Source organism: Mugil cephalus, chromosome 5, assembly GCF_022458985.1.
Source record: "Mugil cephalus isolate CIBA_MC_2020 chromosome 5, CIBA_Mcephalus_1.1, whole genome shotgun sequence".
NCBI classification, from domain to species: Eukaryota; Metazoa; Chordata; class Actinopteri; order Mugiliformes; family Mugilidae; genus Mugil; species Mugil cephalus.
This window is the reverse complement of record NC_061774.1, coordinates 15,960,123-15,984,831: the sequence shown is the minus strand read 5'-3', so window position 1 is coordinate 15,984,831 and position 24,709 is coordinate 15,960,123. Positions and strand designations below refer to the sequence as shown.

The 24,709-nt window shown below is 44.7% G+C and overlaps 3 protein-coding genes across 5 annotated transcripts; 1 reads left to right on the top strand and 2 right to left on the bottom strand.

The window, feature by feature from the left end:
• Positions 1 to 807: 807 nt before the first annotated feature.
• Positions 808 to 3,970, top strand: fut11 (fucosyltransferase 11 (alpha (1,3) fucosyltransferase)). The gene is made up of 5 exons (XM_047585202.1): positions 808 to 986; positions 1,142 to 1,480; positions 1,606 to 1,986; positions 2,245 to 2,867; positions 2,970 to 3,970. The coding sequence occupies exons 1-5, from the start codon at positions 984 to 986 to the stop codon at positions 3,118 to 3,120; spliced, it is 1,497 nt and encodes a 498-aa protein (XP_047441158.1). The 5' UTR covers positions 808 to 983; the 3' UTR covers positions 3,121 to 3,970.
• Positions 3,842 to 16,796, bottom strand: znf185 (zinc finger protein 185 with LIM domain). Of its 3 annotated transcripts, none has more exons than XM_047585199.1 (33): positions 16,612 to 16,796; positions 15,346 to 15,404; positions 15,005 to 15,122; positions 14,807 to 14,908; positions 14,696 to 14,722; positions 14,470 to 14,526; positions 14,332 to 14,379; positions 14,160 to 14,231; positions 14,000 to 14,080; positions 13,741 to 13,803; positions 13,514 to 13,636; positions 12,969 to 13,433; positions 12,379 to 12,444; positions 12,161 to 12,232; positions 11,865 to 11,939; positions 11,591 to 11,665; positions 11,333 to 11,413; positions 10,951 to 11,010; positions 10,493 to 10,552; positions 9,819 to 9,869; positions 9,667 to 9,711; positions 9,381 to 9,425; positions 8,895 to 8,951; positions 8,634 to 8,699; positions 8,440 to 8,520; positions 8,050 to 8,154; positions 7,760 to 7,798; positions 7,347 to 7,388; positions 6,576 to 6,641; positions 6,396 to 6,470; positions 6,229 to 6,294; positions 4,853 to 4,958; positions 3,842 to 4,340 (listed from the first exon to the last, which is right to left on the bottom strand). In XM_047585199.1, exons 1-33 carry the CDS (start codon positions 16,779 to 16,781, stop codon positions 4,242 to 4,244), a joined length of 2,817 nt encoding a protein of 938 aa, XP_047441155.1. In that variant the 5' UTR covers positions 16,782 to 16,796; the 3' UTR covers positions 3,842 to 4,241. The 3 variants fall into 3 exon arrangements, with proteins under 3 accessions (XP_047441155.1, XP_047441157.1, XP_047441156.1); XM_047585201.1 differs by lacking the exon at positions 16,612 to 16,796 and adding an exon at positions 16,310 to 16,372; XM_047585200.1 differs by lacking the exon at positions 10,493 to 10,552.
• A 3,207-nt stretch (positions 16,797 to 20,003) lies between these two features.
• On the bottom strand, positions 20,004 to 23,979 carry nsdhl (NAD(P) dependent steroid dehydrogenase-like). Its single transcript, XM_047585550.1, has 7 exons — positions 23,722 to 23,979; positions 23,474 to 23,635; positions 22,567 to 22,713; positions 22,368 to 22,496; positions 22,076 to 22,218; positions 20,835 to 20,937; positions 20,004 to 20,686 (listed from the first exon to the last, which is right to left on the bottom strand). Exons 1-7 carry the CDS (start codon positions 23,740 to 23,742, stop codon positions 20,354 to 20,356), a joined length of 1,038 nt encoding a protein of 345 aa, XP_047441506.1. The 5' UTR covers positions 23,743 to 23,979; the 3' UTR covers positions 20,004 to 20,353.
• Positions 23,980 to 24,709: the final 730 nt, after the last annotated feature.

Genomic DNA, 24,709 nt, shown 5'->3' with positions numbered 1-24,709 from the left:
TACTAACATTCAGTGAGACGTGTCATACTTTTTAGCCTACTACGGGAAAGCAGAGTCAGAGATTAAGATTTCATTTGGAAAACATGTATTGAAATTACAATACGCAGCTACCTAAACTTTAATGCAGTTGGTATTAACTGTCTAATGATATTATAGTATTAAAAAAAAGTAACATTCACAAGAATAACAGGCTAGTATTTTTGTTTTATTCGTATAATGTCAATAACAATGCCAACTGTCTCAAGATGCTTTACAGAACCCAACCTGTAACCCCCAAAGCATTAATGCACGTATGATCTCTGTACCAATTAAACTGCATGTTTTAAACTTAAGCAAGGTAAGGCAGATTTATTTATATAACGCATTTTATACACCGGGCAACTCAATGTGCTTTACATTAAAAAAAGATGAAGGAGATGAACAAGCATTGAAGACAAAAAAGCTCGTCCATATGCATTTGAAAAGAGAAATGTTTTTCGGATTTACAAACCTGGGAGCTGATTTCACATCTGTTGGTAGTTTGTTCAGATTTAATGTGAACTCCATTCAGTGGATTAGCTCATACAGAGTTTATTTAATATTAATATAATACTATATTCTGGGAAATGTTTTTAAGCATAATTTCCTCCTTGCTTCCCATAAATGTAGAACAATTAATTCAATTTTATTTTTTTAATTTACGCATTTTACATACAATCTTTTACGACCTAGAAAAAAAGTGCCACGTTTGTTCAGTGTTGTTGTAGGTTCCTACTCGCCAGCGGTAGGTGGCGCTGTGCTCAGATTGGTCAGGCTGACAGAAGAAGAAGAAAGAGGAGGAGGGGAAGGCAAAGGCGTAGAAGAAGAATTCGGCTATTTCGTGTCCGTTCACTGATGCTTCAACAACATCCAGTTACCAACAAAGCCAACTTTTAAGAATAGCTATATTTACATTATTTTAAGGACCGAGGAGAAGGCGCCTTCATGTATTTGCTGCAGTGACAATGGTAGGAAACGATGTCAATGTTTGGATATTTGGTGAATGATGGGGATTGTTTGCTTAGCGTTAGTTTACGCTGGAAATAGCTGCGTTCAGGATTTACACTCTGCTGTAAAGAGACGAGAAAGTTAGTGATGATGCATGTTGTTTTGAACCCTGCAGATGGCCGGTCGGTGCAGGCTGCTGCCCTGCGCGTGTCTGGGGCTGCTGGCTGTCCTCTGCTGGGTCTGGGTGTCCTTTGCCTCCTTTGCCGATGACCAGTTTCACCTGGACTCCGTGGATGCGGTGGACCGAGGAGCCTTTCAGCCCCAGAGTGCTCTGTCAGACATGGAGTTTGCTTCCGTTGCTTCGTACAGAGGACCTGGAAACAGTGACCGCCGCAGTAACAAGGAGCTGCCCATTCTCCTCTGGTGGAGCGGGGGGTTGTTCCCACACTTTCCCGGGGACACTGACCGCATTGACTGTGCCACGTCCTCCTGCCTGGTCACAAGCAGTCGCAAGGTACCACGATACTTAACCCCCCGACTAAAACTCCTGGTTTAAACAGAAGGCGATGCATGCACGCATTAATAACAATTTAAATCCTAATGTCTTCTGCTGCAGTACTAATCTTGTCATCTCGAAAGGTGCAACTGTACAAACGGACAACATCCATCATCTTTTACGGGACAGACTTCCGGGCCTATGAGGCGCCGCTCCCTCGTCTCCGCCACCAGACCTGGGCCCTGTTCCACGAAGAGTCCCCCATGAACAACTACATCCTCTCGCACGGACCGGGAATCAGGCTGTTCAACTATACCGCCACTTTCCGCCGGGAGTCGGACTATCCCCTGACCCTGCAGTGGCTGCCCTCCCTGGAGTACCTGCTGGAGCCCGTGGCCGTGTCCCTGGAGGAGAAGAACCGACTGAGGACGGAGGGTCTGGCTCCTGTTCTCTACATGCAGTCTCACTGTGATGTGCCGTCAGATAGGGACAGATATGTCCGGGAGCTCATGAAGTACATTCAGGTACGGCTCCTTTTAGATTTGTCTGTATATTTAGTATAACTAAAGGTGAAATGAAAAATCTGCAACCCACCAACAAAGGGTTGCTGGAGTCTTTTTAGTGTTACCAGTTGTACTTTGAATCCTACCTAGGGCCTCACAATTTTATCTCAGATCATTACTCTTTATGCTTGCAGCCCTCAAATTGATATTTTTGAATTTGCAAATCATTCCTAAAACCTGTGTTTCCATCTGCCTCGCAAACCATTTGCGTCTCCGTAGGTGGACTCTTACGGGAAATGCTTGAACAACAAACCTCTGCCCGAGCACCTGGAGGACACGGCCACAGCCACCGGCGAGGAACCCAGGTTCATGAATTTCGTCGCCCGCTACAAGTTCCACCTGGCGCTGGAGAATGGCCGGTGTCCAGACTACATGACGGAGAAGCTGTGGCGGCCGCTCCATCAGGGCTGCGTGCCCGTCTACCGGGGCTCCTCCGTGACGGCCGACTGGATGCCCAACGACCACACGGTGATCCTCGTGGACGACTTCCCCTCGCCGAAAGCTCTCGCCGACTTTCTCAAACGCCTGGACGAGAACGACGACGAGTACGTCAGGTATCTGGAGTTCAAGAACCGCAGGCGAATTACCAACACTCGTTTGCTGGAGGCGCTGGAGACCCGCGAGTGGGGGGTTAATGACATGAGCAAACCGAACTACTTAAATGGGTTTGAATGTTACGTGTGCGACCAGGAGAACGCGCGGTTGGCGGCAGAGCGAGCGCATAGAAAGGCCCCTGAGAAGAACCGACCCCCTCGGCCTAAAATGGCCAGCAACTCCCACATGGGATGCCCACTGCCCAGTCCCGGGTACGGAGACGTCCAAGACTTGCCTGCAGATGACGGGTGAGTGTGTTCACGGCCCGAGGGGAGAGAAATGATTCTGTTTTGATAGTCTAATTAAAATACCCTGTCAGGAGCCTAATCTGTTGGTGTATCTGTCCACAGATGGCTGCAAATATGGCCTCAGGATTACTGGCAGAGCCTGGACCAAGCAGAGGGGCTGGAGTCTCTGATAAGACACAACGAGTCAGACCCTTCGCTGCTGTGGAAGCACATCCAAAACATGGCTGTGAACAGAGGCAGAGGAAAACACTGACGCAGGCCTTGAAACGAACCGAGCGTGGACGACATCCAGGATTACAGGGGCGTCCCGTATTATGCATCCTTTCTGTATAAATGATGGACTGAAGTTGATATTACTCATATTTTTGCACCTGAGCCAAACCTCTTGTACCCCCTGTGAGTAATTAACTTGTACTAGAACAGACTTTTTCTTTATACCAAGTTCTATAATAAGAAAATAATGTTTTACATGCTAATATTTCCAACCTATTTTATTACCATGACTGAGGTGCCATTATTGCCTTTTCGCCACTTTGCATTGTTACCATTAAGTGCAGTTGTTCCAGAGAGGCACATACTCACGGGAAGCTGCTTTTGCGTTGGACTGGGTCAGAGCCAAGGACTCGCCCTCTGTACCGAGGGAGCTCTGCCTAACTGCGTGTGAAGACAGTAGCCAGTGAGCAGCATTAGCTTCTTCACAGTCGCCCAGCAAGTAGCTGACGGTCATTAGCTAAAGTTACATTCATGTACGCAGCTATGCAAGGGAAAGCAGGAGGGAGGCAAATGTAAAGCCTCCCAGTGGGGAATTACAGCTGTATTTGCAAAGTAGTTCTCAGGAGAAGCTTTGATTTTTATCAGGTGGATACTGCAGAGTACGCCCCTGACTGTTTTCTGTTACATCTTTACGTGCAATAATTTTTAATCACGCTTTTCTACCTAGCTTGAGACGAGCACACTACTTTTTGTACGACACGTTTACACCATATGAATCATTTTATTTTGTTAACAAAGCATCAAAAGTACACGTGAACACAGTATTTGTATCAAGAGGAGCAAACATTTTGTAACAAAGTCATTTCGCTAAATTATATCACTGTACCCCACTTGCCGGTGTCCGTCTGTTCATTTGTGGACGTAACATGTTTGACAGACATATCCTTCATTGTACACCGAGGCAGATATAGCTTTCACCAACACGGAAAGGAAAATTTTGAGACATTAACCCAATGTAAGCGTTAAGTATTCACTATCACAGTCTCTTTGATCACCTTAAACTATATTCAAACACAGTCCAAACTTTGTGGAAGACCGGTTCTCACTTTATATGCAAATGAACATGAAGGAGGATAAGAGGCTGCCAGAGAGCTTTCATAATCAGTTGACTGTGGCGTAGCAGCTCTCGCAGTGAACCGTCCCACCATGTAGGAACATGCTGTGGAGGAGATCTCCCATAGGCTTACTACACACGCCGCACTGAAAAATAGAAAAAAGAATGTAATTATGAGAAAGTACAGTGGAGAGAATTGTAGACAACACTCTTGGCTTAATAAAAAAAAACACAATTAGCTGCTTAAATCTCTGTTATTTTGAGATATTTAATGACAGCCCTGCAAGGATTTGGATTAGGAGATCAGCGCCATTCTCATATTAGTCACATTCGATGTCGCGACCACTTAGTTTAGCAGAAAGTCCGCCTCTTTTCGAAGGCAACCGTGAGGTGCCAGCAACCCCAAAGCTCTCAACAATTAACACGTTGCTGGGCAGCCATGAGAAACTCCCAAGAAGCAGTCCACACAAACAAACTAGGACGTAACATGCTTTCTTTTGCGGCTATGATACTGATGAGAAGGCCCTAGAGGTGTGAGAGTGATATCAATCTGGTAACAGCTGAGTAGACATTAAAATTTATACTAATACTGCAATATGTAATGTGAGGAAAGGTCAAAAATAGGGGACAATTCCACGAGAACAGATGAATAAATTACCTTGAAGCAGGCAGGGTGGCAGTTGATATTTAGGTGCTCGATGGTAATCTTGGCGTCGTTGCCCACCTGCTCTCCGCAGTACGTACAGGTGGACGCGAGCGGGGCTCTGGAGAGACAAGGCAATTAAGGCAAGTTAGGCTGACCACAGTTCGGAGCGAAAGCTCTCGTGCGACCCGGCGTCTTTTTCTGGTTAAATAACCTGTGATCTTTTCAGTCCTGTGCGAGGAAATTTAATAAGTGTAAATAATCCTTTCGCGTCCCCCCGCTTAGCCTACTAATGAGCGGGCTTGGTGGAATTTCTGCCCTGCTGCTTACACATATCTAGTTCTGTCAGAACTGCAAATAACAAGACTGGGGGGGAAAGGGCTCTGGCTTACAGCTGGTTTAAGACCGGTTTAGGGGATTGTGTTGTTGCCACTCCCGTCAAATAATCTGACCCGTTGCGGAAACAAGGGCAACTCGAAAATCCATTTGCCATTTGATTGGATGCTTTTGATGCTTAAAGTCAAACTGTGACCAAAACTTTTAGTTTATCCTAATTCCTTGGACGGCCACTTGAGGCTGGCTCCAAAAGAGACATGCAGTATATGCCGATCAGGCATAACATTATGACCACCTTCCCAATATCGTGTGTGTTTCCATTGAGCCTCTGAAACAGCTGTGACTCATCAGTGAATGGATATGGGCCTTCTGAGGGTGACCTGTGGTGTTAAGCGGGGGTCTTTGGGTCCCATGGGTTGAGGTTAGCGGCCTCTGTAGACCATCAGATACTTAACCAGTTTTGGATCTAGTGCTTCAAAATCTCTCTTCCCAAATCCTACAGTTGATGTAATGTAAGGATTCGTTTAGCTCTACATACGGTCGACGTTTGAAACATGAAACATTTAAAAAAGTTGAAATAAATCAAAGGCAAAGTTCAAGGCATTACAGACCCCGAAAGTAGCCGAAGTGGGCGTTGAATACAAATTATGAAAGACACCGAAATGACCGTTAAAACCGGCACGCAACGAAAAAGCTGTGAAGTGTAAATTCACGTGAGAGCGCCGAAACCAAGTATCAGCTGCAGCGAAAGGAGCTGAAATGTCACCGAGGCGTCAGATGAGAAGAAAGTCCTGAAAAATACTCGGGTGTATTAAATGACAGATATTACCTGAGGTGTTTGAGCTGAGACCTGAAGGGAGCGGAGCTGATTTATGTAGGATGAGTGGAAGTCAGAGTTTGAAATGTCATCAAAAGGAGAAAGAGAACAATGCCTCTGATGTAACTTATAAATGCGGCCCGAATTACCCTTTAAAGAACAAACCGCGAAGGCGGTAAAAGCGCCGAGGCGGTAACGGGGGCCGGGGCCGACGCCTGTTAAGAGATCGTTTCATTACCTGGAGTAAGCGGTGGGGCTGCTGTAGGAGTAAGTGGCGGAGCTTGAAGACAAATAATCCAACCCGCTGTGAAAACAAGAGTACATCATCATGAGCTGGGCGGTTTATCCGGCTGCATTTTATATCAACGTTGTTATTTGACTGCGTGAATAATTTATCAGCCCTACCCGTCGATTGTGTCTCTGGGGTTGTGCAAGGACAGCTCCGTTGCGTTGACGTACTCCTTCACATACACGAAGCCCCTTAAGCAGGAGGCAGGCGAAGCAAAGAGTGAGTTAAAGTGCAAGGTTAAAGTAGGCAGTACCTGTCTGTTCAATTTAAAATGCCCAGCTTGTAACGCTCCTCACTTTTTGGGTTCTGGTGTTTGGACACGCTGCTCTTCTTCTTTCACCGTCCTGGAATAGGGTTCATATCTGGAGATGGAGCGCAAGCAGCGTTAGTCTTTTCACTCACCGTCGACGGGCTCCCCGCATCCGTCAAATGTAACTCAGGAGATAATTACTTTCTGCCATTGCTTGTTAATGAAATGCTGTTCAACGGGCTGCGATTTGACAAAAGGACATCTCTAATACACATCGTTAATCTGACATCTGGAGCCTGATAATTAGGAGGAAGGAAATTAGAGCAAATTGAAAGACAATGGGGGAGCAGATTTTGTCATCCGAACCTCAGGAATAGAGTTGACACAGGAATCTGTCTAACCAAGCGTCATAAAGGAGTTGAGGGTAACTTTAGATCCAGAGCTGAGCATTAAGCTGATACAGCTGCTTTCCCACAGGGTTTGGCCTAAATCTCCCACGCCGCCGAACTAAGACGGTTGCATTTGGGTGGGTGAAAGTTTAAAGCAAAACCGACACGTTTGATCTTACACGATCTTACAAACATCTTTGTTTGAATTAACAGTTTATTTAACCCACTCATTAAAAAACTGTTAAATTTAATTTCTATAAAACACCCTTGCTGAAGCCGTCCAGCGTCACAAAAGACAAAAAGCTCCAGTAAAGAGGAGCATCTTCACAAAAATAAGAAAATCAAGAGACCAAAAAGCAGAAAATAACACTTGGGAGAAAGTATTGTTGCATCTACGCTGTCTGACGTTAACAAGATCATAAACTTACCGATCCATAGCAGGCTCCGGCTCTGGCTCGTTGTATATCTCTCTGGAAAGTAAAGAAAACTGTATTAGACTTTTTTTCCCCCCCTAGTCGCAGCAGTCTATAAGCTGGATGCAGGCCAGCCAAGAAGAATCTGCAGTTTTTATAAGTGCACGAAGCTGATCTTTCTGACTCAGCGCTCCCCAAGAGGTCGGGTTTATTGACCAGGTGTGGTCTGTTTTCTATTGTATTGCAGCGTTGCCTCATCTGGAGTACTTCTCCTCCTCCTCCTCCTCCTCCTCCTCCCATGCATTGTCATTTCAAACACCACCTACTGCTAACAGCATGTCTTTCTAATCTCCCCAGTTTTTGAGCATAAGGTGGTAAAATATCAAAAAAAAAACAACAACAACAACAAAAAAGAAAAAAACTCCAACCTGATAGTGGTGGTTGTGACTGTCTGTACATCCTCCGGGCTACAAAACACAGGACAAAACCGCATTATAATAAGCTGCGCAGGTAAAGACGTGACAGTATTAAACTAAAAAAAAAAAAAAAAAAAAAAAACAAGTTGATAAATTATTCTCGGTTTGAGCCGCGAGGAAGTTTCAACTTGTATTTAGTTGCCTTTCAATTAAATGGTTGACAGGAGCTGAATTTTAAGGTGCTACAATCACAGGGTAAAATAAGTGCTTTAATGTCGACTTAATGAGCTCCGCCAAGCCACCTTTCTTCCTCCGCTTCCTCCTCTTCCTCCTCGTCCTCCTCAGTGGTGACAGTATAGACAGTGGGTGAGGTCCATCTGTCCCACGGGGAGTCATTCTCAGTGGACCTTAAGCACGAACAAAGACATGACATAGTAGCATAAGAGGATTATAAATTATGAAAAAAAAAAAAGAAAAAAAAAGAAAAGGGGAAGGGAATCTCTTTTCCACTGGAGCGTTGGAACAAATAAATATCTGACCTATTTTCATGAGCACCAGTGCGCAATGTCTTCTGGCTCAGTGAGCAGATACTGCAAGAGCCTCGTTACTTCGCCACAGCAAAAGGGAAGGAGGTTAAGGGAATAAAAGGAGCCAACGTGCGCCCACGGCTTTTTAATAAAGAGATGACTTACTTTCTCTCAAACTTGATCAGCGTGTGTTGATCTTCATCTTGGCCCTCCGCCTCCGGCTCGGGCTCCGGCTCCGCGTCTTGGCTGAGGAGGGGACATATACATTGAAAGGCTTTTAGCGCGTAATGGACGCGGGCGGGCGGGATGAATGAAACATAGCGGGGGCGTACTTTGGGTAAATCAAAGTGTGTCATCACCTCTCTTCTGCGTCGGCCTGCTGAGGTGCGCTGACTTCCCACGTGCGTGCCCACGACCGCTGAGTGCTGAGCGCCGCGAGAGCAGACGTGAAGGAGGAGAGGGTGAAGAGGTTGCGTCAAGATCGAGCATTAACAGGCGACAGTAACGTGCGTCGGTTCAAGAGTCGATTTGTGCGCGTCCGCAGCGCTTTGCCTGTCTGTTTCACCTCTCACTCGCAGATTTATATCACAATTATCATGCACTGAACTTCCGTTTAATACCTTGAGGTGTCGGTGTTTATAGGGATGATGTCGTCTGCCAAGGATACCAGCGCGTTGCTGCACAACACAAAAAGAGAAGAAAAACATTGACTGACATCCATTTAATGTGGGTCTGAAACTATTATTTTGAATTATGAGAATTGATAAATATGCGGCTCATTTAGGCCAAGGACCCCCAAACTGATGGAGAGATTAAGTAGGGACCCCCTACCTATTATATGTGTCCATATTCTCAGCTTAGTGCTATTTATAAACACAGATTATTGTAATTTTGCATTCAATATTAAACTATCCCTTATCCCTTTATTAAAATGCGTTGGATTCATGTTAATGTGCATTTAAAGAAATTTAAATTTGCGAGGGGAAACTAAAAAGTATATAATAAACATCTAATCAACCAAAGATTTTGCGACCCCCTTGCAGCAGCTCTGCAGACCCCTCCCGTTGACGACCCATGCTTTAATCTATTTTACCACTACAACTTACTTTTCTGGAGTTAAAATGCTGTCCTCCGTGGATGTTCGTGGTGGACTGAAGAAATATGAAAATTGCACATCAGTAAAACGTTCAGAAGCCACACGGCAGATTGCTAGTGCTTCCTTTTTTTTTTTTTTTATGACAACAGCTGGCATTAAATAACAGTTATTGCATTAACTCACAAAGTGAATCAGCTGTAGTAATGAGGACATTATGTAGTGACACGATAGCGTCACTGCTACTGACAGACGTTACATTTACAGCAAAAGGTGGATTTGCATTATCATTCCGGTACCTGTTGATGGAAATGTGGGAGAGGGGCTGGAGCAGGTCAGAGGAGCTGCAATAGAGAAAAGAGGCTCATAATCAGCAGCTGCTGCATTATGCATGCTGAGATGCTATCTAGCTGGCTGGAAAACAGTCATAGCTCCAAACCAATATGATTACCTGTTGGGGGATGTGGTCCCTATCGGATATGGATCAAACGGATCAGCCGAGCTGAAAAACAATTTCACACTGATTTCACTCTCAATTGTCAGCGCGGCCCATCTTGTGTTGCAGGAATTCTGATCACATTGACTCATAATGGAAAGATTTAATGCAGTTTGAATGGTAAACAGAAACACAGAGCGACCCCGGGGGCCAAACTCAATCAAAATTAGAATCTGGATGTCTTTGACAAATGGAAAGGCTTTTCTGCTGCTGAATGGCGAAATCAATTCCTTTTTTTTTTGTTTTTTTTTTCCACCAAGAATGAACATTGATTCCAGTCTATAGCAGTTAGACTAAACCCATAATTAATATATTTTCCTTTCCTATAAACAGTTTTATCGAATGCATTAGGCGTCATTAAAAGGAAACTTAAAGTCCCCATCGAATCCGATTTCATGTTTAAAGGTTCAGTCTTATACAAAAGGTGTTTTTTTTAGGTATTTGTAATGGTATTGTAGAGATGGACAACTATTCAAGAATGTTGATGACTCATCCTGAACTTGTGGGCGTAAACTAAATTTACACTGACAGCCTCGGCTCATGGTGCACGTGTGTTCATTTTGTCATTTGGATAAACTATAGTTTAAAAACGTTTCGTCCCCTTATACATAATTACACGCATGAACTACCTCGATTCGGTGACAACGTTTGTCACACGTGAGCTCCAGGGATCTGCATTGTGCTCTTCGCTGCAGATAGAAAAAGAAAGGAGGGCAGTGCGGATGAGTGGCATGATGGGATAGAGAAAAGAGGGCAAGCGAAGGTTAGTGTGGTTGTTCTCATACACTATTTACACCGCTGGTCCATCAGGAAAGCTCAAAATCCACTGAACTATTTAACAAGCGATGAAAATCGCCTGGATATAGTACAGACGTTTCCTTTCTTGCGAGCCTGAGTGCTGTCACACTTTTTTCTCGGTAATGATCACAGATTTGGTTGTCACGGCGACCGCCTCTGCGGGACCGGCGCGAAAGCCGACTTGGTGTTAATCGTTGCGAGCCATATCTGTACAGGATGCATTTCGCAGGAGGAACAGCTCGGTGCAGATAGATAATTGTTTAAGAGAGAGTCTGTCATCTCCCTCTACCTTTGTGTTTCTTTGGCTGTCTCATCTGTCTGCTCCTCCTCTTCTTGCTGTGTGCTGAGGCTGGCGGAGACAAAACAAAGGCTCAATACTAATCAGTACAGAACATTCTCTTCTATTTCCAGTCGCGCTGCAGATAAAACGTGGCTTTCCCTTTCGAAATTGCCATGCAGGAATCTGACACTTTGTATCCGTCTTACATGGAACAAAGGTTAAAATAAAGTGCTGGAAGTAGAGGAGTCCTGACTCATGGATCAGACTACTGAAACTCTTACAGCTCAGGGATGCTTGTACCTTTCATCTGTAGCGATAGACATTTTTAACAGTATACAAGAAGTGTAAGATGGGGGGAGCAGAGGCCATCGCGCGTCTGTCTCTTTCTTACCTGCGTGCCTCTGTGTTGAATTCAATGATATCATTGGCCAGGAGATCCAGGGGCCCACTGCTCTTTTCTGGGACTGGCTCACTATAGACATCAAACACGCAAAGTCAAACACAGAGCAGATTTTGTCTGCAAGCTCTGTGGAAACTCTGCACCCAGCTCTTTCAAGGTAAGTTAAGGTGATATTTTGCTAGTTGACAAGGGAACTATTGATTTTTCCGCTGAAGAATGAATAATTCGTCGCGCAGCTCTCCCCCCTACCTCTCTAGTTCGCTAAGCAGATCCTGGCTCCAGCGTCCCGGGCTGGGGGGAACGGGCTCTGCGGGCTCCTCCGGACTGTGGAGGCAGAAAAAGAGGATGCAGAGAAGTTGATGAACGACAGGGGGACTTCAGATTCAGGGATTTCCGAGCTCAGGCCGGCCCAGTTGAAGCTGAGGGGACGGAGGCTATGAGAAGACCCACAGTGCCACCTTGTGGCTAATATTTGCGGGCCCCGTTTAATTTCAATGACGGTAAGAACGTGTCTTCAACAAACCCATCAGTGAAGCCCAGGAGATCGTCTGTTATTGGTACACAATTACTGATTGCCGGTGCTGGCTCCTCTTCAGTGCTGCAGGGAGAAAAATATATGTTACGGCAACTGGTTTGGCAGGTGAGCTCGTTTAATCAAGTCCTATTTGGGACACCCTCTTCTATAAAGTTTTTAAATCACATGAAACCGAGCTGTGTGTTATTTTTACGCACTTTGAAGCGAACACAATGGCAGTTAGCCCTTATCTGATTTTTGCCAAGCCTGGTATGGTATGAATGAGGAAATTGTTAGGTTTGTACCTGTTCCCTGTGGTGGGACTGTCCGCTGAGCCTCCCTCTTCCTTTGCCAGCGCTGGCTCATCGTCCTTAGAGCTGAAGGGAAAGTAAACTCTGATTATCAGATGGCCCCCCCGTCTGAAGCCATGTTACTGCCAGGGTAATTCATTTATTTTTTTATACACACATATACATATATACAAGTTTCTGCCACTTTCATCTTTTTTTCTTTGTGGAAATACCTGGGAGAACTTGTGTCGAATCCAATAAGGGTGTCGGACAAGGCAGCGAGCGTGTCAACGGCGGGGCTGTGAGAATAGATGAAAAACAAACACACGGCATTCAAAGGCTGCTTTCAATCGTGCGCGTGAAAAGAATGAGAGCAAACATACCATAGACACACTCAAAGAAAACCACCTGAAAGCCCTTTATCGAGCTTCCCTTCAGAAGACGGCTGATGTCTCTGGCTCATTATCATAGTGTTAGATATAACCGCGTGTGATGATGCTTCAGCTGTGGGTGAAGCACCTGTTATCTTGATATGAAAATTACACTTAATACTTTCGCTGTGAGGGCTTTATTGTTCGACATGACATCGCTGGACCATCTGAAATGATGCATTAATGTATGAGGAGCATTTTACAAACTGTCATTTTATATATCACATCATGTTGAGGTGATGTTGAGTTCGTATTTTTTATGTAAAGGAATTTAAACATATACAATGCTTAGAGTGTAGCTCAGACAGACATAGATGACTAATATTATGCTCGTTTACTGTTACTGATATTATGCTCAAACGTGGCAGCGTTTTGGTTTGTGGAAATCTTACCTTGGTTGAGCTTTCGGCTCTGGCTCTGGCTCTGGCTCTGGCTGAACTGCTGCTTTTGCTGGTTCTGGTTCTGGTTCTGGCTCTGACTTCACTTCAGGTTCAACTTTAGTTTCTACTTTCCTTGCTGCCACGACAGACACCGGGGCAGGTGATTCTGCGACAGCTGAAGACGGGGCTGGAGTTTCATCACTTTGCGACGGCGGACAAAGTTCAACCAGGGGTGCAGCGGCGTGTCCAGAATCCTCCTGTTCTGGTTTGGTAGCAGCAGCCGGAACACACCCAACCACTAGTTCAGGCAGAGGCGTGTCCACCTTGGTGCACCCTGGTTTCATGCCTTCGAATGGGTCTTTTTCTGTAACGGGCGCAGGGGTGGGCTCCTCTTTCACGGGCTCCGGGGCGGCCTCCTCCACCTTCGGAGCCTCTTTGACCGCCGCTTCAGCCGACGTCTTAACGACGGCATCGACTCTGCGGAACCACACAGACAATGAGCGAACGGAAGTGAGGGGAAACAGAAACCAGGCGTTGCGCCGGAATCAGGAACTTACATTTTCTGCGGACTGGGCTCAGGCGCGGGGGCGACGGATGTTGCGGGAACAACGGGGGAGGGAGGGGCAGCGCTGGCAGGTGCTGGAGTCCCATCGGTGTCATCATCGTCGGTAATCTCCACCCTGCACATTCACGGCCGAGCACACGTATGAAAGCATAAGTTTTGGTGCGGGTACACGGCTTTACTTGTGACTGAGCGGTCAGAGATCTTACAAGAAGAATTTACCTCTTGGCCACAAATGACACAAGGGTGCTGTCCACTGATGTCTCAGGCTCATTTTCTTTGGACCTGAGGACGTTGAACACACTCATAAATGCCTCCAAAAATGCTCAATATTAATAATAACGTTGGAATGAAAGGCACAATTTCAAACCACGTGGTGCATTCTACTAAAAACAATATGCAGCTCACGTTGTTTGTTGTTTAAGGATTAAAGAGGCAGGTTGGATCTTACGATAAGCTTTCGGACAAAAGGCACACGTACTCATATTTCTTAGCGGCAGAAAGCACGTAAGACCGATGCCTGACTGCTGATCTCTTCAGAACATTGCTGGCCGCCTCCGTCCTACGAAATGAATCATTAAGATGTTAATGAGAGCTCTCCTCCGAGGCACGTGGCTCCAGACCGTGCCCGAGAGCCTTACCGCCTCTCCTGCTCCTCGAAGCTCAGCTGGCCCTCCTGCTTCTCCAGGGAAGGTCTCACGGTGTGAGGGGCTCTGAGGCACGGAAGCACAAAAAACACACACACGCGCGTCAAGAAAAGACACTCGTACTCCGCCACCGCCGGCGGATCGAATCTGATCCGTTCACACTCACATTCTCTTGTAGGTCTCCGAAGGTTTTTTGGTGAACTGTGTTGTTTTGCTGCAATAAAATCGGGCAACATTAAGCTCAGGGTTATCAAAGTGACGTCCCCGCTTGGTGTGTGCTGGCTCAAATAAAACCCACTCTCACCTGTGGCCGTTGGATGTTGCGGACGGGGCGGGCTGGTCGAGTTTTGTGAAAACGCCTCTGAAAGACAAACAAGAATCGTCAGCAACGGTTTTCTTTACGTAATGAAGTTTATTTACAATGTGCTGCGTGTGCTTTTCAGTGTTTAAATGTCCATGTGTTTGACTTTAGATAAGATTTCTGGTCTCTAATCATTATTATCGGATTATTTCCAACAACCTTCTCTTACCTGATCAGGTATCCTGATGCTGGTGCTCTAAGTTCAAAACGGAGACTTGTTATCAGCACAAATGTGTTACATTAGATAAGCTCGTGAAATCATAAACTACGTGAGTGCTACCTTTCGGTGTCCGTCTTGGGCGGCGTGGGTTCTGTTGGTGAAGACACCGGACTGGTCTCAATGGGGGCTCCATTCAAACGACTGGCTCTTACTTCTGCCACCCTGCACGGAAGCACGGGAACGTCTTTATCGTTTATTTTCTTTCTTTCCACGTGACTGGATAATATATAGAGGGCCCTAATTATACAATAAGTTTACCATGGTTTCTCCTCCTGGGCTTCAGTCTCAGGTTCCTTGCTGCGCTGCAACCAGCTGGCGTCTCCCTTCAGCTTGGTCCGAACTTTGGTGGTGCGAAACACAGCTGCTCTATCTCCCTCTGAGAAACACAAACACGCGGCTACGTCTGAGATACGAGGCACACTTTAAGCTGCAGCGCAATGACATCTTAATCGCTGCTGGCACGGTGGCATGCAAGATAAGCGGCCTCCTTTGACCCACATCCCATTATCACCCGCTCGCGTCGAATTCACGCTCTTGCCTTCGTTTCGGTTAAAAACTCGTCACCTCGCATTCACATCAGAACCCGTCGGCCCGCTCACCTTTTGACATGCTTGATCTCTCTTCTGTGTTTTCGGTGTTTTCTGTGTTTTCGGGCCACCTGAAAAAAAAAAAACACATTGGAGACAGCCAACGTGTCAAAATAAGCCGTTCAATTTTAACAGCCAATTCTCTTCCCCTCTGTCTATGAATGGTTCTTCCCACGCCGTGTCCCCTCCCAATAAATGACACACGCTCTGTCAAGCATTCCTCAGTCTCACCTGGTAAACATGCAGGTCATCCTGTCCTACCACTTTCCAAAAAATATTGCCTTAATATGGCTGAACACACACACACACTTAGATCACACCATTTGTGTGTTATGGATTGGATACATCACATAATGGGGCAAATTGATTCATGCGATTAAGTAAATATTGCGTCATCTCCAAAGCAGCTGACCCCACGCTTATTTAACCGAGTTTCTCAGGGGGGCAACCCCCGCGTCCTCCGGGAGCCTGAGAAACAGAAAAACGCTAATGAAACACTGACGAGCGTCCCCTTATCTGAAAGTAGACACGGACTGCGGCTTATGCAAAACTGTGGAGCACTGCCAAATTTCAGAATGCAAATATAAGCTCTGTAAAACTCCTGGGGCTGAGAATTTACTCCTTCTAGAGCACAATTACTCTGGAGGATATTGTCCTGAGCATTGGTGGCAGAACAAACACGCCAAGGGCTCAGAAACGTATTTATCCTGGGTTTAGTACATCAGTCCACACGAAGATAAATGATTAATGAGGAGCCATAGCATTTAAGGCAAGCATTGTGTACCATAGTGAAGCGTAGTGACGAGGGATCGTGACAGGGAAACACCCAGAAAAAAAAATGACAGGGCAAACAGTGGGAATCACAAGTTAGCACAAACAACAAACGCTGCGTGTAGCAAGACAGATCACTCTATACACTGCTTATATATTGTAAAAAGAAGTGGAAAACAGGAAGGCCTCACCTGCTATCACTTACTATCCAGCAGAGCAATGTCCACGCAGTCAGTCGAAGAATCAAGTATGTGCTACTGGAACAGAGGAAAGTCTTTTTCTGTCTGACAGGTGTATCTGCCCTTGTGCTAGCGAACAGGTACGGGCGTGAGCTCTGACAAGCCCAGCCAGTCAAGGAAGGTAGATAATGGGGTGGAGCAGCGTGCGCGAGTGTCTGTGTGCGTATGCGTGTGTGTGTGTGTGTGTGTGTGTGTGTGCGCAACAGAGGTTGCTAAGAACTCATTTTGTGTTTACTACATCTGTGCTTTGTTCACGGCAAGCACGTACCTGTCGCGCCGGACTGTCAGTTTCTTAGAGCGCAGCGAGGCAAAAGGGAAGAGGACGGCGACGGCGCAGCGTGGCACACATGAATGAGGCGACTCGCAGGCAACATCCCCCGTGGGAAGGCTCATCTCATGCTCACTGAGCAGGAAAGACCCAGGAAGAACGCTCGTCATTAAGAAGCAGATCAAGCGCACCGCACGGGCCCGAGATAATCGACAGAAACCGTGGTCCACGGTGTAATAAAAATGACATAAAAGCCCCTTTTTTTTTTGCCTCCGCGAGTTTTTCTCTACAAACAAAATGTGAAACACATTTATTTTTTACGTATCGGTCAGGGGGTTAAGGTCAAATACTACATTTACTGTATAATGCATTCCCTAAACACAATACAGTGTAAACAAAAATATGTTTGCTCAGTGTGAGCGACTGCCTCCGTGTTTGTTTGAGCGCAAGGAGGCAAGAAAAACGTCTATGCCTCTCCAATTTTAAAGCAATTTTTTTTTCTTTTTCGACAAATGGTACCAGAACACTTTCCTGAGCAATTGGCCCCAACTATATCTACACTTTGTAAACACGACATGGAGCTCAACCAACCACCGTGTCTGTAAAACAATCTAACGCACGCTGAGCACATATTTACAAAGCCTTTTCAAATCAGAAAAGGGGCGTGAGTGGTGTCGCAACCTGTCAAGGAAAGGAGGTGGGAGAGGAAATTGACGAATCTGAGAGACAAAGTTTCACTCTGGTGAATACACTGACAAGCGTAAACGCACAAGTCTATTATCTGGAAGGATCCCTCTCCCTCCTTCCCGTGAACGATAAACCAGTCCGACAGCCTAACCCTGTAGCCCTGACTCTGAATCACTGAGGGTGCTGCTGACGCAGAATCAAAATGAGAATGCAAAGTATCTGAACCAAACCTCCACCTTGTTGTGGCCACGCCAACACGCAGCATGACAAAAATGCTGCACCAATAAAAGACAAAAAGCATGTAACAGGTAATCGATCCATTTAACAGGAATACTGTGAAAGGGGGGCACTGTACATCTGGAGTCTTATCAGTTCCCCTACTTTTCACAGTTTCGCTGCCATCAAAATGACAATAGGACGTGGAAACAGAGATAGAGGCAGTGGCTCTCTGTGTATTTTCATTGCCCATCCCGTCATTGTAATCATTGACATTCCTTCCGAGGTTGGAACAGTTTACATTAAACAGCTGGCACCTTGATTACGTTCACTAAGTGACAGTAAAGTGGCAGAGATACTGTGTTTATTTAACCTGTGAGGGTTAGTGGTGACTGTTGAGGGGTTGAGCGACTTTTTAAACTCGACTAATGTGTGAAGAACTCAAGTCGACGTCGACTAGTCGATGACGCAGTTATTACATAAACACAAAGTAGAAAGTAATGCCTTGCAACACTGAAATCTATCCACCTATCTGATCTTGGCACGATTACATATTGTTGCGTTTCACTCAAAAGAAGGAAGGAAAGAAGGAAATTGAAGCTTGAACAAAAACTAGTCAGCCATAGTAAAAAAAAAAAAAAAGGAGGGGGGGGGCTTTTAGCATATAACAGCTAAAGGCCTAATGACTTTGACAACGCCATTCACCAACGAATTGTTGTTGCGCAGTCTCATTTTCGCTGTTAGCACAGTCCGTTTGGTGCAGTTCTTAATTGATTTGGAGCGGTCCTCCTTTATTGGATGCGTTATTAGTGTTGTACACCTGTTGTATTTTTAAATAACTTACTTGCATATTTCTGCACTGCATTTCACGATAGAGTGGGCTTCATCTTTAGTTAATTTTTTCCACACACTTACTGACCCACTGAGCTCCTCACCTGTCTTCTCGGAGGCGTCCGTGCTGTTGTTGTCACGTGATCGGCGACGAGTCGACTTCCTGCTAAAAGCGTCGTGGTGCAGCAGCAGTAAAATTGACTTGTCGGGGTTCAACCCCCAGTGCATAGGTCTTCATCAGGTAGTCCGCGACCCCTAGGTGGTCCGCAGAGGTATTGCAAGGGCAGGTTGCAAAATATTTGGTTGATTTGCCATTTTTATATGTATTTTATTTTTGTTTGTTTTTGCTTTGTTTTAATTTCCCCACAAACTTAAACTTATTTCAATACTCCTTAAATGAATCTAACATGTTTTAGTAAAGGGATAAGGGATAGCTTTATATAGAATGCAAAATGACAATGTCTAGGCCATGTTTATATATATATAAACATGGCCTAGACATTGTCATATATATACACACACAACAATGTGGAGGTCCTTGGCCTGAAAACGTTGAAGACCCCTGCCCTAGTGACTGTAATTATTCTTAAATTGCAAACCGCAGATAAAAGATGGACGTAGCTACAAGGACACCAGCTGTCGGTTTGTTAGCTACAGTTTTGAAGCCTCTGGTTTGGCATTTATGACTCACCACCTTGTTTGTTTTTTTTTCTAGAGCCAAAATTGATCGTACTCGGTTAGAGGCAGAAGCAAAAGGTGAATGTGACAAGACTGATAACAGCTTTTCCATGACTCAAGACCTCATGTCATTCAAGCCAAGCGAGCCACCAACACATACATCTGTTTGGGACCTGAAACCTACTTAGATATGACATTATTTTCAAAGGGACGGACAGTAAATTGATAAGAATAGGGTGAATTTAGTTACTGAAAGCATATGACCACCAGGATCTTGTGGTCCATGTATTTTATTTACAGTCTAATTTCCTGTTCTGTTTTAAGTCCAGCCAAAGCTAATATGAAACTTTAATAGTGTGGTTTGGGGATATGAAGTGACAATCCTTTACTTTTACAGTGGTATGACAGCAAAACTTTCTGTTTTCATGAGGATGGCGTATAGCTTGGCTGTGTTGGACAAAACGTGGAATATTAAACTGAGCACCACATTAGGTCTGGTAGATGCTGATTTGAAATGTCCTGTCAGAGGCTGCCAAGGCCACGGGATGTCCGTTTTTAAACTGTGAGCTCTGATACTCTGCTATATTCGCCGGCCCTCTCTCTTCGAGGGAGGATTTTATGAATAATTTTGGAACCTGACTGCGGGGATTTGGCCCCTTTCATCCACAAGAGCATTAGCGAGGTCAGCCATTGATGATTTGGTGTGTGTGTGTGGCCTGGCTCACAATCAGCATTTTAATCTGCCCCAAAACTATTTGATGGGGTTGAGATCAGGCTGTGCGAAGACCATTTAAGTGCTTTTACTCCAAATTGCGAAAAACCACTTCTTGATGAACCCTCGGCTTTACGGATGAGGGCACGGTCATGTTGACTTAGTAATGAGCCTTCATCCAACAAATATGGAAGTATTGTCTTGAGTAACCTGGGGGCTTAAGCTAAACCCTGGTCCGGATCAAAAGTACACATTTACAGACATGATGTCATTCTCAAACCTTTTATCTATCGTTTAATGGAATGTATTAAGGCATTTTGAAATCAAGAGCAGCATCTCAGTGCGTATACTACATATGTACAACTCGAAAATGGAAAAATAATCAGTTGTAATCAATGCAAAGTCCTTTTTTTTGTAATAAATTGTGCTATTACTGTTTAGTAATGTCAGACTGCAATAGGTGGACCAATACCAGGACCCTTTGCTGCCATCTGCTGGTGGGAACGGTACATGTCATAGTAAGAAGGCACAAGTACGACACATGATGGGGCCTGGGCAAACAGACAGTCACTTCCCTCATTTTAAATTGTCTGCAGCAGTCTCTGTCTCCAACCAACATCAAGCACTGTGTCTGAGATGAGGGTAGCTCTGCACTGTGCGCGCAATGGCCTCCTTCAGACTGACAACGGGTTTGTAGCCCAGGTCCTCTTTGGCTCGTTGACAGCTGTAGTAGTGGTGGGTTCCGGCCAGAGCCACTCGCATGGGCGTGAAAGTGGGTTTGAAAGACATTAGAGGACGCAGGATGAGGCTCAGCAGCCAGAGGAGCAGCGCCAGCCCGTACACAAGAGTGTAGGGGAGGTGGTAGCGCGGGGCAGCGTATCCCAGACCCACCAACACTTCAGACATGAAGTCCCAAAAACGGATAGGCTCGTCATTGGTGATGTGATAAGGCTGGCAGAGAGGCGGGAAGGGAAGAATAAAGATTAATTAACCTAAAATACATCCAATAAAAAAAAGCCTGACCTTGAAGAATAAAAAGATACATTAAGAAGGATTTTATTACAAGCATGGCTCTGCTCTGGATTTTATTCTCACTCACTTTTCCACATATGGGGGAGTCTGGTCTGAGGCGCTCGGCAGCCAGGATGTGTCCATGGACTACATTCTCTACAAAAGTGAAATCCACTAGATTGGTCCCATCACTGAAGAAAACAACGACAGAATAACAATTAAATAAGGAATCCATAAAGAAGAAGATAATATAATAAGAATTCAATCTCGTAGTTACTCAGCGCATGCAGTCTGCAGCCACGTAGCTACATGTAGCATGAGCTGTAGATGTGTAGCTACATTTGTAGATTATTAAAAAAAATGTGTTTTACAGAAGGCCAACAAAGTATAGAAGCAGTGAAGCCAGAAAGGTTAGCAGAACTAGCTTGTGCTTTGTGCACAGTTATCAAGCTGTTCGTTTATAGGGCCTGACACTTTCTCATTCAGTGGAAAAACACTCCTGGTCACTTGTGTCCTGTTTATCAAACGAGAACCCTGCACAGAAATTCTTTTTTTCTATCTCGTCGGGAAATTGTATCAAAGCTAATGGAAAGTCTTGCGTCTTCATCCTTTCTCTTTGATAGCCACCCTTTGTAATAGGTGTCTCTGGAGTCTTTGGCTTTTGGCCAGCACATATAGAATTGCTCAGCAGTACTGAACTCGAGCCTGTTTTGTCAATAACTGAAACGGAGGAGACACCTATTGCGTTTTCCCATGGCAGAGCTAGTATGCAGTTTAAGATCAATGTGATCGCCTTTAGAACCACACATGGTGAGACATCTGTCTTTATTAGACACATTCTGTGGCCATTAAATACCAATGGGAATCTGAGGTTTGTTCTTCTCTACAGGCTCATGACAAAGGGAAGTACTGTACTGTAATAGCTCCTAACCCACAGAGCTAAAGACCCATTTGTTGAGACTTTGTTTTTGTTTGGCCTTTTTAATACGGGTTTACCTTTCTTTCCATTTTGCTTTTCTTCGGAGCAGGACCTTTCATTAGACTCCCTTGATAGTTAAATGCCATTGTCTTTCAACTTCCACACCACTATGTGGTAACAAAGGTAAATAATATTAAAACTAGGATTGTTGTTATATAAAACAGCTAAAGTATCCTACTGAATTTCATGGGAAAAACTGCACAGCTTTAATGATAAATGACTGCATGATGACCTCACTGAGCTACACATATATTATATCAGTGATGCAAGTGATTGCAGGTTTCTCTTGCAGTCTTGAAATGAAATGAAAACAGTTGCAATTAATAACTACACACAACGGCATGACTCACCCGATGATGAACTTCATCTTGCCCCTGCGAGCTGTGTCCACCAGGATGGGAACCAGCTGCGGGTCCCGAGGGCCAAAGATGCCGTGGGGCCGAATAGCAACAGTGAGGAGACCCTTCTGCTTATCGCACGCTTGGAGCACCAGCTAAAAAACAAAAAGGCAGAACGCGGTAAAAATCTGGACAACACAGGAAGATGATGGCAAAGATATAGAAAATAAATATAGAGACTGCAAGTCTAATACAGAGTTTAGAATATACATTTCAAATCGGGATAAAAAACGCTCTCTCTTACCTTCTCCTGCTCAATTTTGGTCTCGGTGTAGTAGTCGATGGGCTTCTTGGCATATGGTAGATCCTCTCTCCCGTTCTTAATGTCGGTCCCCTCGAACACCACACTGGCGCTGCTCGTCAGGACCAGTTTCTGGGAAAACACCTTGAAGTTATCTCCTGTTCCTATAGAGTAAACCAGACATGAAAGTGCACCGTCTCACCTGCACTCCAGCCTCGATGCAGGCCTGAATAACGGTCTGTGTGCCCTTGATGTTGACCCGCTCAAACAGCTCACGGTCGTCACTGGCAGGGGCTGGGGAGGCACAGTGGAAAACCAGGGACACATCCTTCAGAGCTGAAAGCAGGGCCTGGAGAAGGACAAGACGCATCAAAAGAGCGGTATTAACCTCCTGAGACCCTGCGTCCTCATATGGGGACGTTACGTTGAAACGCTTGCGGCAGCTTATTCTGCTTCATTTAAACTTTTATCCTCACGACTAGATACTTGTTGGTGTAAAAACGTGAAGACGGGCATTTCAACGGATTCATTCTACAGCTGATTAACGTAACAAAAGTGGACAAGGTTCGAAATCTCAGCAAATTTTACCGCTGAAACTTCTTTTTGTATGCTTATTAACTTTTCTAGTTTAATATTACAGGCAAATTCTATCAATAGTAACGAACTATGACTTCACTAAGTACATGATTGAGGACATTGGGACTTCATTATTTGCAATTCTGCTTTTGCACACCCATGTTCAGACATGAAAATTAACCCATTTTGTTACATATTGATAATATTATTATAATATTGAGTGAAATAATCCCCGTGTCCACACATGAGGACATTTTTTCTGCAAAAACTACTTCCTGTTCAAAGACAATGCTTAGTTTTTATAGTTCTTAGGTCCTGCTAATCCCAAATAAATGGAAATGGGGAAATACCAAACAAAAGCTCAGGTCTCAGGAGGTTAATCCAGGCCAGAGACACTTTTCATTATTGGGGGTAAGTGAAATCTAAATGCAGGCAGTCCTGTCACAAACATTCAAACGTGCACCATGTTTGGAACTTTACGGTCTGTCTTATTCACTTTATTGTTGCACAACTGTGCCAGGTGAAAGACTCACTTGTTTGTCGCAGAGGTCTCCCTGGTGGAAGGTGACACCAGGCAGGTCGTAGCTCTGACGGATGTCAAACACAGAGACAGAGTAGCCCTTATCCAGCAGCTTCTCCACCAGGTGCCTGCCCAGGAATCCAGAGCCCCCGATGACTGCGCAACGTTTATTACTCTGTCGCAGGAGGTAGAGAGCGATTATTATACCGACAAAACAAAAGGCTAGAGCAGAAAGGCGCTGTTGATAATGTTGTAACTCACCGGTCGAACACGTGTAGCCATGATAAATGAAAAGCGACCCACAGGTTAGCCAATCAGGAATCGTCTCAAGCAAATGTGCTGAAAATATTTTTTCTTTCGGGCAGAAAAAAAAGGTGCGTAAGTCCTCCTAATTCTTTTACGCGCAGAACGTAAATGTGACGAGCATAAGAAAGAGGCTGTGCAATTTTCCCTCTACTTTAAACTGAGACCACTGAGTCGTCCAACTTCACCGTGAACTGTACGAATCAGCTGAGAGAGCGCCGCTCTGTGATTGGCCAAGCCGGATCCAAGCGCAAAGGTGACGTTTGCAGACAGCCAATGGGGCTCAAGATACGTCAAAGAACGCCACAATGTAGTCCAATCAGAGACCGGAAGACCCCTTATATCCGCCTCGTGCACCAAAGACCACGCCCCCCGAGTCAAACCAACTGTGAGTGTTCAATATTAGATCTATACAGTCAATGTATTAGTAAAAACCATTTTGGGGGAGATTTTAAATAAAGATCGCCCAGTTTAATTAGGAAAACGTAGAGAAAGATTCAATTAGAGCCCATACAACAGCTGAGGTGACAATGTTAATAGACATAGTCAATATAATAAAAAATGACTATAGTCTGAGGATTAAAATTATTAAAATAAACGGCTGTAGAAATACGAAACAACTATCAGAAACTAGTGTATGTACACGTGTGTTTCAGAATTTATTTATACCCTTATACAACAGATAGTTTGAATTAGACTTGTAGTGTTTTTATATGAAGTGAGTTAATATTATTATTGCACTTTTATATTATCTCACTGGACATATATATTTTTTCACCATCTATTCAGTAATTTTCTTCTTTATTATTATTATTATTATTATTATTATTATTATTATTATTATTATTATTAATCAGAATACACTCTCTAGTACTTTATGATCCCACTTGTTTTAAACAAGTACCACGGTCAAATGCACCATTCAAATTTTACAATTACATGTTTT